The sequence below is a fragment of the Scyliorhinus torazame genome, chromosome 3, assembly GCF_047496885.1.
Source record: "Scyliorhinus torazame isolate Kashiwa2021f chromosome 3, sScyTor2.1, whole genome shotgun sequence".
Taxonomy (NCBI): domain Eukaryota; kingdom Metazoa; phylum Chordata; class Chondrichthyes; order Carcharhiniformes; family Scyliorhinidae; genus Scyliorhinus; species Scyliorhinus torazame.
In genome coordinates this window covers 238,347,134-238,359,379 of record NC_092709.1, presented here as the reverse complement: position 1 = coordinate 238,359,379, position 12,246 = coordinate 238,347,134, and the positions used below count along the sequence as shown (strand labels likewise).

The following is a 12,246-nucleotide window of genomic DNA, read 5'->3' as shown; positions in this document are numbered from 1 at the left end:
GGACTAATCCAACACCGGATTGGTCATATGTATTTCAACTGTCATATGTATTTCAACTATCCTAACTTCCAATGAACACCATGGGCGTCATTCTCCGACCCCCCAGCGGGTCAGAGAATGGCCGTTGGCCGCCGTGAATCCCGCCCCCGCCGCCCACCGAAGTCTCCGGTACCGGAGATTGGGCGGGGGCGGGAATCGGGCCGCGCCGGTTGGCGGGCCCCCCCGCTCAATTCTCCGGCCCGGATGGGCCGAAGTCCCACCGCCAAAATGCCTGTCCCGCCGGCGTAAATTAAAGTAGGTATTTACCGGCGGGACAAGGCGGCGTGGGCGGGCTCCGGGGTCCTGGGGGGGGCGCGGGGCGATCTGACCCCAGGGGGTGCCCCCACGGTGGCCTGGCCCGCGATCGAGGCCCACCGATCCGCGGGCGGGCTGTGCGTTGGGGGCACCCTTTCCCTTCCGCCTCCGCCACGGCCTCCACCATGGCGGAGGCGGAAGTGACTCTTCCCACTGCGCATGCGCGGGAAACTGTCAGCAGCCGCTGACGCTCCTGCGCATGCGCCGCCCCGAATGTCATTTCCGCGCCAGCTGGCGGGGCAACAAACGCCATTTCCGCCAGCTGGCGGGGCGGAAATCCCTCCGGCGCCGGCCTAGCCCCTCAATGTCGGGGCTCGGCCGCCAAACATGCGGAGCATTCCGCACCTTTGGGGCGGCACGATGCCCGTCTGATTGGCGCCGTTTTGGGCGCCAGTCGGCGGACATCGCGCCGTTGGGGGAGAATTTCGCCCCTTAAAACTAATATTTTCTTATTCTTACGTACGTGATTTTGAACCCTGATTAAAATTCCTCGTGTATCAAAATTACCCTGGAAATGTCAATGATAACATTTGAAAAGAAAAATTTGTTAATTACACTCAAACTATGATCTTTAAATCACAATGTCAGACGACAAACAAATATCACCGCACTCACAAAGGAAACCTAGCACTTCAATGCTTTAACCAAAATTAGTTAGGTAAAAATCCTTATGGATCCTATTATAAAGTTCCAAATTATAAACTCAAGGTTACTTCTCAGAAGACAAATCTTAGCAGAGATATATGAACATTCACAGACCAAACACACACATTGTCACAGCTCACAAATATCAGAGTTAACTGTTAGCCCTCTCTCATGGCTACAGATTCTCAAAGAGACAGCAGTTTCACAATCGCTTAATTAAAATACTGAACAAGATCCTCCATTCTCCTTCATCATAAAACTTTATCTGTTTTATTCCATTTAAGTCAATTTCCACTGATTGACGTTATAGGCATTAGCTATTCCTAGGGACGTATAATTGTTTTTACAGATGACCTACTTGCTGAAAGGGTTAAATTTTGTACAGAACCTAAGGAGGCGGAGAGTGGGTGGAGAACTTGGAATGATGCCATTTGGGTCTTTTACATGATCTCAAACTTTAGTTATTCGTTCCTTTAATGTTATTCAAATTTCTTTCTTGTTCTTTAAACTGATTTCAATTTTCAATGTTCGCTATTTGACCAGTGTCTGAAAGAGATATTACTGGGGTTTTTTTTGACTCAAATGAATTGAATTACTGTCGAGTTTATCTGGATACCTTGAATGGCTTAATCTCAAACTGAAATCCGATCTCGCAAATTTGAAACGATCTGAAGTTCTTCTCGTCAAGAATCCATTGTTAGGTTTCTAACCTTAATCTTGTATTTACTGTACTCCCCTTTTTTTTGTTTTGGGAGGGGATTTGTCATTCTCAGATATTTCGGAACAAAACGTTTGTTGAGCTTTTCAGCCCCCCTTGTTTTTTTACTGTGCCGCAGAGTGTCTTATTGAAATCCACACGGCTTCCACCTTTGATTAATTGGGTTACAATGCTTCTGGGTGAGCAAAAGGGACATTGTACCTTCCCCTCCTCATTCCTAAATGACCACGAGGTCTGATCTTTTGGATTTTACTTTATTTGATTTTTTTCTTTTCCTTTGGACATGTCTAAACTTTTAGTTAATTTAAAATGTCCATCCCCAGGGAGCCTGTTTCTTTCCCCTCTGCTTCCAGGAATGCTGCACGATCTTTTGGGCTAATTGAGTTAGATTTCCCGAATTCTGTCGTATGCCAGCAATGCCAACTATGGCTGTGGTGTCCTGATTTCCCGCAATGTTTACAGTTCCCTTTCTTTACCCTACAATCGTTAGCCATAATTGTAACAGTTTCCTGTGATTCTTTTGCCGGTTTGCACAATCTGTACTGCTGCTATCTTTTCTCGCTTTATTTCCATGCTTAAAATGATTTGGTGTGAATGTGGGAGAGTGAGAGCTCAATTGCTTTAAAAGTTTCAAATAGCCTGTTTTTCAAATGGTGTGAAGGCTTCATATCTGTCATTTACATTATTAGCGTAACGCTGCACGGGGGTGCACTCAATTTCTGCCATTTGTTCTTCTAACTGGTGAAATAAGATGACGCCTGCCTTTTTTTTGCCGTATCTCGTTTGGTTTATCCCATCAGTTTCTTTGTTCTACGGGGGCTGCGTTGGGATCCCACCCATCTCTGATCATTGTTTTTTTTGTACCAGAATATTTTGCTCTTGTCCGTACACCAGATTCATGGATCCCAGGGGACCCCAGAAAACTGGCCTTGTGCCCCTCTTTTTCATGATGTGTTAACCGTGTCATCTCTATCACCCTCCACGGTATTAATATGGCTAGTCCAGTTCAGTTTCTGATCAATGGAAACCCCTAGGATGTTGATTGTGGGGGATTCAGTGATGGTAATGCCATTGAATGTCAAGGGGTGGTGGTTAGATCCTCTCTTGTAGGAGATGGTCAATGCCTGTTACTTGTGTGGCACGAATGTAACTTGTCATTTGTCAGCCCAAGCCTGGATGCAAACAGATTAGCACTGTTTCACAATCCAGGTCTTGCTGCAATTGGACATGGACAGATTCATTATCTGAGGAGTCATGAATGGTGCTGAACATTGTGCCCCACTTCTGACCTTATGATGGAAGGGAGATCATTGCTCAAGCAGCTGAAGATGGTTGGGCCTAGGACACTACCCTGAGGAACTCCTGCAGTGATATCCTGGAGCTGAGATGATTGACCTCCAATCACCACAAACATCTTCCTTTGTGCCAGGTATGACACCAACCAGCGGAGAGTTTTCCCCCAGATTCCCATTGACTCCAGTTTAGCTTGGGCTACTTGATGCCATACTCAATCAAATGCTGCCTTGATGTCAAGGGCAGTCACTCTCACCCCCACCTCTAGTATTCAGCTCTTTTGTCCATATTTGAACCAAGGCTGTAATGCGGTCAGGAGCTAAGTGACCGTGGCGGAACCCAAACTGAGCATCCGTGAGCAGGCTATTGCTGAGTAAGTGCTGCTTGATAGCACTGTTGATGACTCCTTCCATCACTTTGCTGATGATGGAGAGTAGACTGATAGGGCGATAATTGGCTGGGTTGCATTTGTCCTGTTTCTTGTGTACAGGACATACCTGGCCAATTTGACATTGCCAGGTAGATGCCAGTGTTGTAGCTGTACTGGAAGTGCTTGGCTAGGGGTACGCCAAGTTCTGGTGTACACATCTTCAGTTCTATTGCCGGGATGTTGTCAGGGCCCATAGCGTTTGCCATATCCAGTGCCTCCAGCCATTTTTTCATCTTGTACTGGCTGAAGACTGACATCTGTGATGCTGGGACCTCCAGAGGAGACCGAGATGGATCATCCACTCAGCACCTATGGCGGAAGTTTGTTGCAAATGCTTCAGCCTTGTCTTTTCCACCTATGTGCTGGGCTCTTCCATCATTAAGGATGGGGATATTTGTGGAGTCTGCTCCTCCAGTGAGTTGCTTAATTGCCCACCACCATTCACGGCTGAATGAGGTAGGTCTGCAGAGCTGAGGTCTGATGCTTTCGTTGTGGACTCGCTTAGCTGTCTATTACTTGCTGCTTATGCTGTTTGACACACAAGTAGTCCTGTGTGGCAACTTCACCAGGTTGACACCTCATTTTTCGATATGCCTGATGTTGCTCCTGCCATGCTCTCCTGCACTCTTCATTGAACCAGGGTTGATCCCCTGGCTGGGTGATAATGGTAGAGTGGGGGATATTCCGGGCCATGAGGTTGCAGATTGTGGTTGAATACAATTCTGCTGCTGCTGATGGTTCACAGCGCCTCATGGATGCCCAGTCTTGAACTGCTAGACCTGTTCAATGTCTATCCCATTTAGCTTGATGGTAGTGCCACACAGGTGCTTGTATCTTCTCTTTCACCGGGTGCAAGCCATGGTGATCTATGCGGTAGCTGAGGTACGTTAATTCGGTGGCGTTGAATATACACTACACCCGCCGGAGGACGCCGACATCCTCAAAACACTCCAGCACCTCGGCCAGATTTTGTATGTGCTCCTGGTCGGATGGGCCCGGGATCAGAACGTCATTGAGGGATCAGACCGCCACGCACGGCAGGTCTCGCAGAATGTTTTCCATTACTCGCTGGAATATCGCACACGTGGAGGAAACCCCAATGGGCAGGTGGGTGTATTCATGAAGGCCCCTGTGCGTGTTCACGGTTACAAAGCGTCTGGACTCAGGGGCCAGGACCAACTGAAGGTAAGTGTGACTCATGTCGAGTATCATAAACGTGCATCCTGCACTGAGCTTTGCGTAAAGGTCCTCAAATCTGGGGAACCGGTTAACGGTCTAGTCAAGACACACGGTTGACCGTCGTTTTATAGTCGCCACACAAGTGTACTGTTCCACTCATGAATGGGATGCCCCGCGCTGCCCAGTCGGAGAATTGTACCAGGCAGATGATGCCCAGGTTCTCCATCCGGTCCAACTCAGCGACCACCTTGGGTCGTAAGGAACAGGTTGGGCGCGGAAGCGGCATGGTTGAGACATCCTCGACCCACAGCTTCTTTTATGGGGCCCAAACTATCCCGGAATACCGATGGAAACCTCATCAGAACTCCCTCAGGATCATGTGGGTCCCAAACTAATTGCAAGTGGCGTAGCCAGTCACGCCCCAACAAGCTCGGACCGTTCCCGTGGATCACCACCAGAGGAAGGTTTGCAGACTGTTGACCATACTCGACCAGAACCGTTGAAGTGCCCGCTATCGCCAGTGGTTACCCCATATAAATGGCCAGCCAAGCGTTGTTGTCCGACAGGGTCAGCGATAGAAGGCCATGCCAAATGCGGCCAAACGTACGGTGACTGACGACCGACACCGCTGCCCATTGTCGTGTTCCATGCAGATTTGGTGTCCATTAATACACAGGGAGATCCGGATGGGCGCTACTCTTGGAGCAGCCACACAGTGTAACTGCTGGTAGGTGCTGTCTGCATCTTCCATGTAGTAAGCCCTGTCACGTGAGGGGTGGTTGCGCCGAGCGGGTCGGTGGGCGAGCAGTGTGGCCTCCTATCTCTCTGGTTACTGCAGCTTGTTCCGGCCCATGCTGGCTGGTGGTCATATTCCTGTTCCTCCTGGTCGGGGGAGAGTCTCAGGCGGTGTCCCGGCCTCTAATAAGCCAGTCCGTTTTCCTCCAGTAGGTGTTGAGCTGCCGGGGCCAGCCTCCTCAGGTCTAGTCGAGTGTAATAGGTGCTTGTGATTGCTTCCCAGACTGAGCACTGTCAGTCCCTGGAGTTCCTGGACCCCTTGGTCAACACTTTCTCTGGAGATGGCTATCGCCACCGCGAGTTGCAGGTCCAGGTGGGCCTCAGCTAGTAATTTCTGTTGCTTGGCTGCATTGTGGAGTCCACGCACCAAACAGTCCCTGAGTGTCTCATTCAGTGTCACTCCGAATTCCCAAGTCTCAGCCAGTTCTGGAGGCGGGTTAGGAAGTCACTCACCGACTCGGCTTACGCTTGAGCAGCCAGGTGGAACCGGGAACAATGGTGAGCAATGGTTATGGGTCAAAATGCTTCCCCACCATGGTCGCCAGGGCGGTGTAAGACCGGGAATCTGGGGCATCCTGGTGAGTCAAGCTCTTTATCACACTGTCGGTGGGCCCTCCGCAAACCGTCAGTAATATCACAGTTTTCGTGCATCGCCAGTACTCGCATTCATTCAAAAAGAATTGTTCATGCATTCAACATATTGCCCCCAATCGTCTGTACCTGCATCAAAAGATTTCAGCTTTCCTATGAGTGGCACTTTGGTGGTTAGTAGTGGGGCCTGCCGAAGCCCAAGCGAGGTGGGACGGGCACGTAGCAACCAGTGGCGACGGCAGCTCCACTGAATCCTCATCGCCAGTGTTGAATGCACAGTAGGCAGAACACATAGACAAAAGTAAAAATTACAAAACAAGGTTTATTTCGGTACGATTACAATACTCATCCACTCCCCTAAGGGTCTCCTTCCCCAACCTGTAGCTAAGCCGGGGTTTTCTGCAACTGAGGCTCTCCTTGTAAAGAGGAAACCCGCCCCGTTAAAGGGGAAGACCTGCCTGTCTTAAAGGGGAAGTTCATATTCTGCGAAGGTCATCGGAAATTGTATAGTCCTGATCTCAAGACCTCCATTGGGTTATAACGGTAAGTACTTGTTTTTCTTTTTTCTTCTGGGGATTGTAATACAAATGATGCCCAAATCCTGTGAAGGAAGTTTAGAAATGACATTATCTCCTGCCAGAGGCTCCTGGTGTTCTGACAAATCCCAAAGCAAGGTCACATGCTTGCGGAAACAAACCTTGGATAATGGGGATAAAAAGGTGAGGTTCAGGATAGTCCACAGGATGTTGGAAGTTCTCCAACCAAATTCAGATTTAGTAAGTAAAAACATTTTGCCTATGTCAATAATTTAAAGATTGTTAATATTAACTACATTAATAAAGGATGGAATGGACTGTTGGCTGGTAAGGGCTGAATGTAGCAGCAAATTCGAGAGTGGGCCAGTTAATGACTGGACGATATATTTGATAGAGGGTTGGAAGAGGTAAAATGGGATATGATGCTTCCTGGGCCAGCCAGATTAATTGCTGAGGAGTTTTTTCTGACATTCTGGGAACATTTTACTGAGCATTGATCAATATGACATAAATATATTGTGATCTAAATAGATTGGAATTTATACAATTCTATTTAATTATTGGTTTTTTTTCATCTTTTCTTCTTCCAGTATGATTCAGGTGGTCCATTAATTTGCAAAGGTGTGTACAAGGGGATTGTGTCATATGGCCCTGGAATGCTAACTGCCCAAAAGCCTGGGATTTACACCCTCATATCAAAGAAATACCTTGACTGGATTGCAAAGATAACTAGCATGCAAACTTACAATATGACAGCTGCAGGATTGCACTGAGTATTGAGAGTCTTACTCCCACTCTGTTTTACTTCATAACTTGCTGAATTGCTTTGCTCAGAGAAGGACAAGAATGCTTTTGCCCAATGCTTGAGTAAATTGTACAACATTCTGTTATAAAATGAAATAAAAACCTGATATATGAAATTTTCAGTGTGTGAAATTCATTAACTGAATCCTCAGACAGGGTTTTGAATTGTGAATGTGGGTTAATCAGTTCTGCCCAGTGAGATTTTCATCTGAAATTCTTGGAACAGAGCAGCCCTGTTGTTTATTATATACAGTCCTGCCTAACATCAAACCTGTTACTTGCTGCATTAAAGTATCAAGTGAACCACTGAACCTTTGATTAGAAGCTGTCCCCTATAACTACTATTCTGGAGGTAAAGAATCCTCCAAAGGCCCACAGGTCATGGGAAACATCAGGACCCGATGTGGTGTGAGATCGACTGGGAACAGTCACACAATAAAGTCTCCCAGCTTCACAGGGCAATAATGGATATGTAACATCATCAGGTGCCATCGTAGGATTGTCAATCATCCTGAATTCAGCCATTTGGAGAATTTTTGTACTTCAAATTTCCCATTGTCCTCACCCTGTGACATCATTAACTTCCACCATTGGGGATCCTCCTGCTCACTGGCATCTTCCCCTGCACATCCTCACCACCGCACTTACTGCCCCAGAGAGCTGGGGTCAATTAGGGCATAAGAGGTTTAAAAGTTGGAGAAGGGATGTGGAGTCTGCATGGAAAATGAAGTGTCACTGAGAGAGGGTGACTGAAAATCAATATCAGGAAATGGGGAGAGAGGAAGACGGATGAAAGTAAGGCATGATCCTAGGGGCTAGATTGTCAGTTCCTGCAGTGTTGAGAATAACCTTGAGAATGGAGCTGAAGTAAACAGTTTGAACAACATTAAAGTGAGCAAGACAGCATCAATGACAATTGTGTTCATGGTAAATGGTCAACCACTCAGAATGTAGGTGGACACGGGTGTCTCCGCTACATTTGTAGGCAAACACACGTATCGTTATGTGCAAGGTGGAGCCCAGCCCCCTGAAGTTAAGAAGAACGATGGCCAGGCTAGCCATGTATACTGGGGGAGCTTGAAATCTCCTGGGAACAACCGCAACGCCTGTAAGCTACAGCCCCAGTCAGCTCAACTGCCTCTAATAGTAGTGCGGGGGGGGGGGGGGGGGGGGCAAGGGTCAAGTTTGATGGGCTGAGTTTGGCTTCACCAAATTAAATTAAATTGGTGATAAATCTTCCAAACGAATTTTTTTTTAAATATTTCCAATTAAGGGGCAATGCAGTGTGTCCAGTGTGGTGATAGCATGGTTCTGTTGTAATTCACCGACTGACCACTAGGGGTCTCATTAGTATACAAGTGATGGTCAGAGTCCAAAAGACCACAAGACATAGGAGCAGAATTAGACCACTCGGCCCATCGTGTCTGCTCCGCCATTCAATCATGCCTGATATTTTCTCATCCCCATTCTCCTGCCTTCTCCCAATAACCCCTGATCCCCTTATTAATCAAGAACCTATCTATCTCTGTCATGGGCAGCACGATAGCACAAGTGGATAGCACTGTGGCTTCACTGCGCCAGGGTCCCAGGTTTGACTCCCCGCTGGGTCACTGTCTGTGCGGAGTCTGCATGTTCTCCCGGTGTCTGTGTGGGCTTCCTCCGGGTGTTCCGGTTTCCTCCCACAGTCCAAAGACGTGCAGGTTAGGTGGGTTGACCATGATAAATAGCCCTTAGTGACCAAAAAAGGTCAGGAGGACTTATTGGGTTACAGGGATAGGGTGGAAGTGAGGTCTTAAGTGGGTCGGTGCAGACTCTATGGGCCGAATGGCCTCTTTCTGCACTGTATGTTCTATGTTGTAAAGACACTCAGTGATTTGGTGACCTCAGACTGACTGGAGAGCTGCGAGAGGTTGCCTGTGCATGTTAATACTGTTATTCATCTGTTGTTTTTTTATTCATTCCTGGGATGTGGGCACGCTGGTTAGGCCAGCATTCATTGCTGGCCCTTCAGAAGGTGGTGGTGAGTTGCAATCTTGAACCACTGCAGTCCTTGAGGTGTAGGTAAACCCACTATGCTGTTAGGGAGAGAGTTCCAGGATGTTGCCCCATTGACAGTGAATATATCTCCACAGCGGCGATCTATCTCCAAGTCAGAGTGGTGAGTGACTTGGAGGGGAACCTACAGGTGGTGGGGTTCCCGGGGATCTGCTGCTCTTGTCCTTCTAGATGGTAGTGATTGTGGGTTTGGCAGGTGTTGTCTAAGGAACCTTGATGAGTTACTGCAGTGCATCTTGTAGATGGTACACATGGCTGCCACAGTTTGTCGCTGGTGGAGGGTTTGAATGTTTGTGAAAGGGGGAACAAGCATGCGGGTTGCTTTGTCCTGGGTGGTGTCGAGCTTCTTGAGTATTGTTGGAGCTGCACTCATCCTAGCAAGTGGAGAGTATTCCATTACACTCCTGACTTGTGCCTTGTAGATGGTGGACAGGCTTTCGGGTGGTCAGGAAATAAGTTACTCGCTGTAGGATTCCTAGTCTTTGACCTGCCCTGGTAGCCACCGTATTAATATGGCTTGTCCAGTTCAGTTTCTGATCAATGGCAACCCCCAGGATATTCATTGTGCGGCACTCAACGATAGTAATGCCATTGAGTGTCAAGGGGCGGTGGTTAGATCCTCGCTTGTAGGAGATGGTCATTGCCTGGCACTTGTGTGTGGCGCGAATGTAACTTGCCACTTGTCAGCCCAAGCCTGGATATTGTCCAGGTCTTGCTGCATTTGGACAAGGACTGTTTCATTATCTGAGGAGTCACAAATGATGCTGAACATTATACAGTCATCAACGAACATTCCCACTTCTGACCTAATGATGGAAGGGAAGTCATTGACGAAGCAACTGAAGATGGTTGGGCCTAGGACACAACCCTGAGAAACTCGTGCAGTGATGCCCTGGAGCTGAGATGAATGACCTCCGACCACCACAACCATCTTCCTTTGTGCCAAGTATGACTCCAACCAGTGGAGAGTTTTCCTCCTGATTCCCATTGACTCCAGTTTAGCTCGGGCTCCTTGATGCCATACTTGATCAAATGCTGCCCTGATGTCAAGGGCAAATCACTCTCACTTCACCTCTGGCATTCAGCTCTTTTGTTCAAGGGCAGCACGGTGGTGCAGTGGATAGCACTGCTGCCTCACGGTGCCGAGGTCCCAGGTTCGATCCCGGCTCTGGGTCACTGTCCATCTGGAGTTTGCACATTCTCCCCGTGTTTGCGTGAGTCTCACCACCACAACCCAAAGATGCGCAGGTTAGGTGGATTGGCCACGCTAAATTGGCCCTTAATTGGAAAAAATGAATTGGGTACTCAAAATTCTTTTTTTAAAAAAGCTCTTTGGTTCAAGGCTATAATGATGTCGTGAGTTGAGTGACCCTGGCAGAACCCAAACCGGCATCCGTGAGCAGGTTATTGCTGAGTAAGTGCCGCTTGATAACCTGTTGACTCCTTCCATCACTTTTCGACTTCCGGCGGGGAGGAGTGAAGTCGCGGGCAACGGAGCTCTGTCAGTCGCTTTCCGTTCCCGGGGGAGATAGAAAAAAAAAAACCGCACAAACCGGACGGACTGCCCCCCACCCCTCCCCCCCCCTCCGCACGGCAGGAGAACGCGGGGACCGAGCGAGGACCGAACAGCGGCGGGGACTGATCCCACCACCCATCGCCCCGGCGGCGACCACGAGGCAGGCGGCAGAACAAAGGAGGACTCCCGGCCCAGCCAGGAGCCTCTCTTATAGGGAAATTCATTTCGAACCTGTCAGCGAAAAAGATCTCTACGTGATCTCCAGCACAAAAAATCGGATTTCACTTGGACTGAGCACCATAACAAGAATGGAAGAAGCACAAGACTTCACTATCCACCACGCCAGTTCCCACATTTGTGTGTGGCGCGAATGTAACTTGCCACCGGAGATTCGGCGGGGGCAGGAATCGCGCCGGTCGGCGGGCCCCCCCCCGGCGATTCTCCGGCCCGTGATGGGCTGAAGTCCCGCTGCTGTAATGCCGGTCCCGCCGGCGTGAATTAAACCACCCCCCTTACCGGCGGGACCAGGCGGTGTGAGCGGGCTCCGGGGTCCTGGGGGGGGCACAGGGCGATCTGGCCCCGGGGGGTGCAGCCACGGTGGCCTGGCCCACGATCGGGGCCCACCAATCCGCAGGCGGGCCTGTGCCGTGGGGGCAACTCTTTCCCCCTGCACATGCGCGGGGATGATGTCAGTAGCTGCTGTCGCGCCCGCGCATGCGCGGACTTCCGCCGGCCAGCGGAGTCCCTTCGGCACCGGCTGGAGTGGCGCCAAAGGCCTTCCGCACCAGCCGGCGGACAGCAACCACTCTGGCACGGGCCTAGCTCCTAAAGGTGAGGGCTTGGCCCCTAGTGTTCAAAAGGGGTCCCAAACTTGTGCATGAAGATGTTGGCATATTGAGGTGCGAATTTGGTCCCCATGGCTGTTCCATGCATCTGGATGAAGAACTTGTTGTCGAAGGTGAAGACTGAATGAAGCAGATGAGTTGCAGAATTGCGCCTGGAGATTGGCAGTTGTTGGTGTTGAGTACTGAGGCTGTTGCAGCAATGCCGTCGTCATGGGGGATGCTGGTGTAGAGTGACGAGATGTCCATTGTGACGAGGAATGTTCCTGGTTCAACTGGTCCATGGGTGCTGAGTTTCTGTAGGAAGTCTGTCATGTCGCGACAGAAGCTGGGCGTACCTTGTACGATGGGTTTCAAGATGCCCTCGATGTAGCCAGAGAGGTTCTCACACAGGGTCCCATTGCCTGAAATGATAGGTTGGCCTTGTGTACTTTCGGGAGGCAGTAGAGATCTCCAATGCGGGAAGTACGTGGGATGAGAGCATGTAG

The 12,246-nt window shown here is 49.4% G+C and overlaps 1 protein-coding gene across 1 annotated transcript in view; it reads left to right on the top strand.

The window, feature by feature from the left end:
- LOC140409416 (uncharacterized) overlaps positions 1-12,246 on the top strand; it is a 121,394-nt gene that overhangs the window by 23,262 nt on the left and 85,886 nt on the right. The window contains exon 4 of the mRNA XM_072497856.1: positions 7,132-7,299. Within this exon, the coding sequence (XP_072353957.1) occupies positions 7,132-7,299 (168 nt within the window). The remainder of the gene's footprint in view (positions 1-7,131; positions 7,300-12,246) is intronic.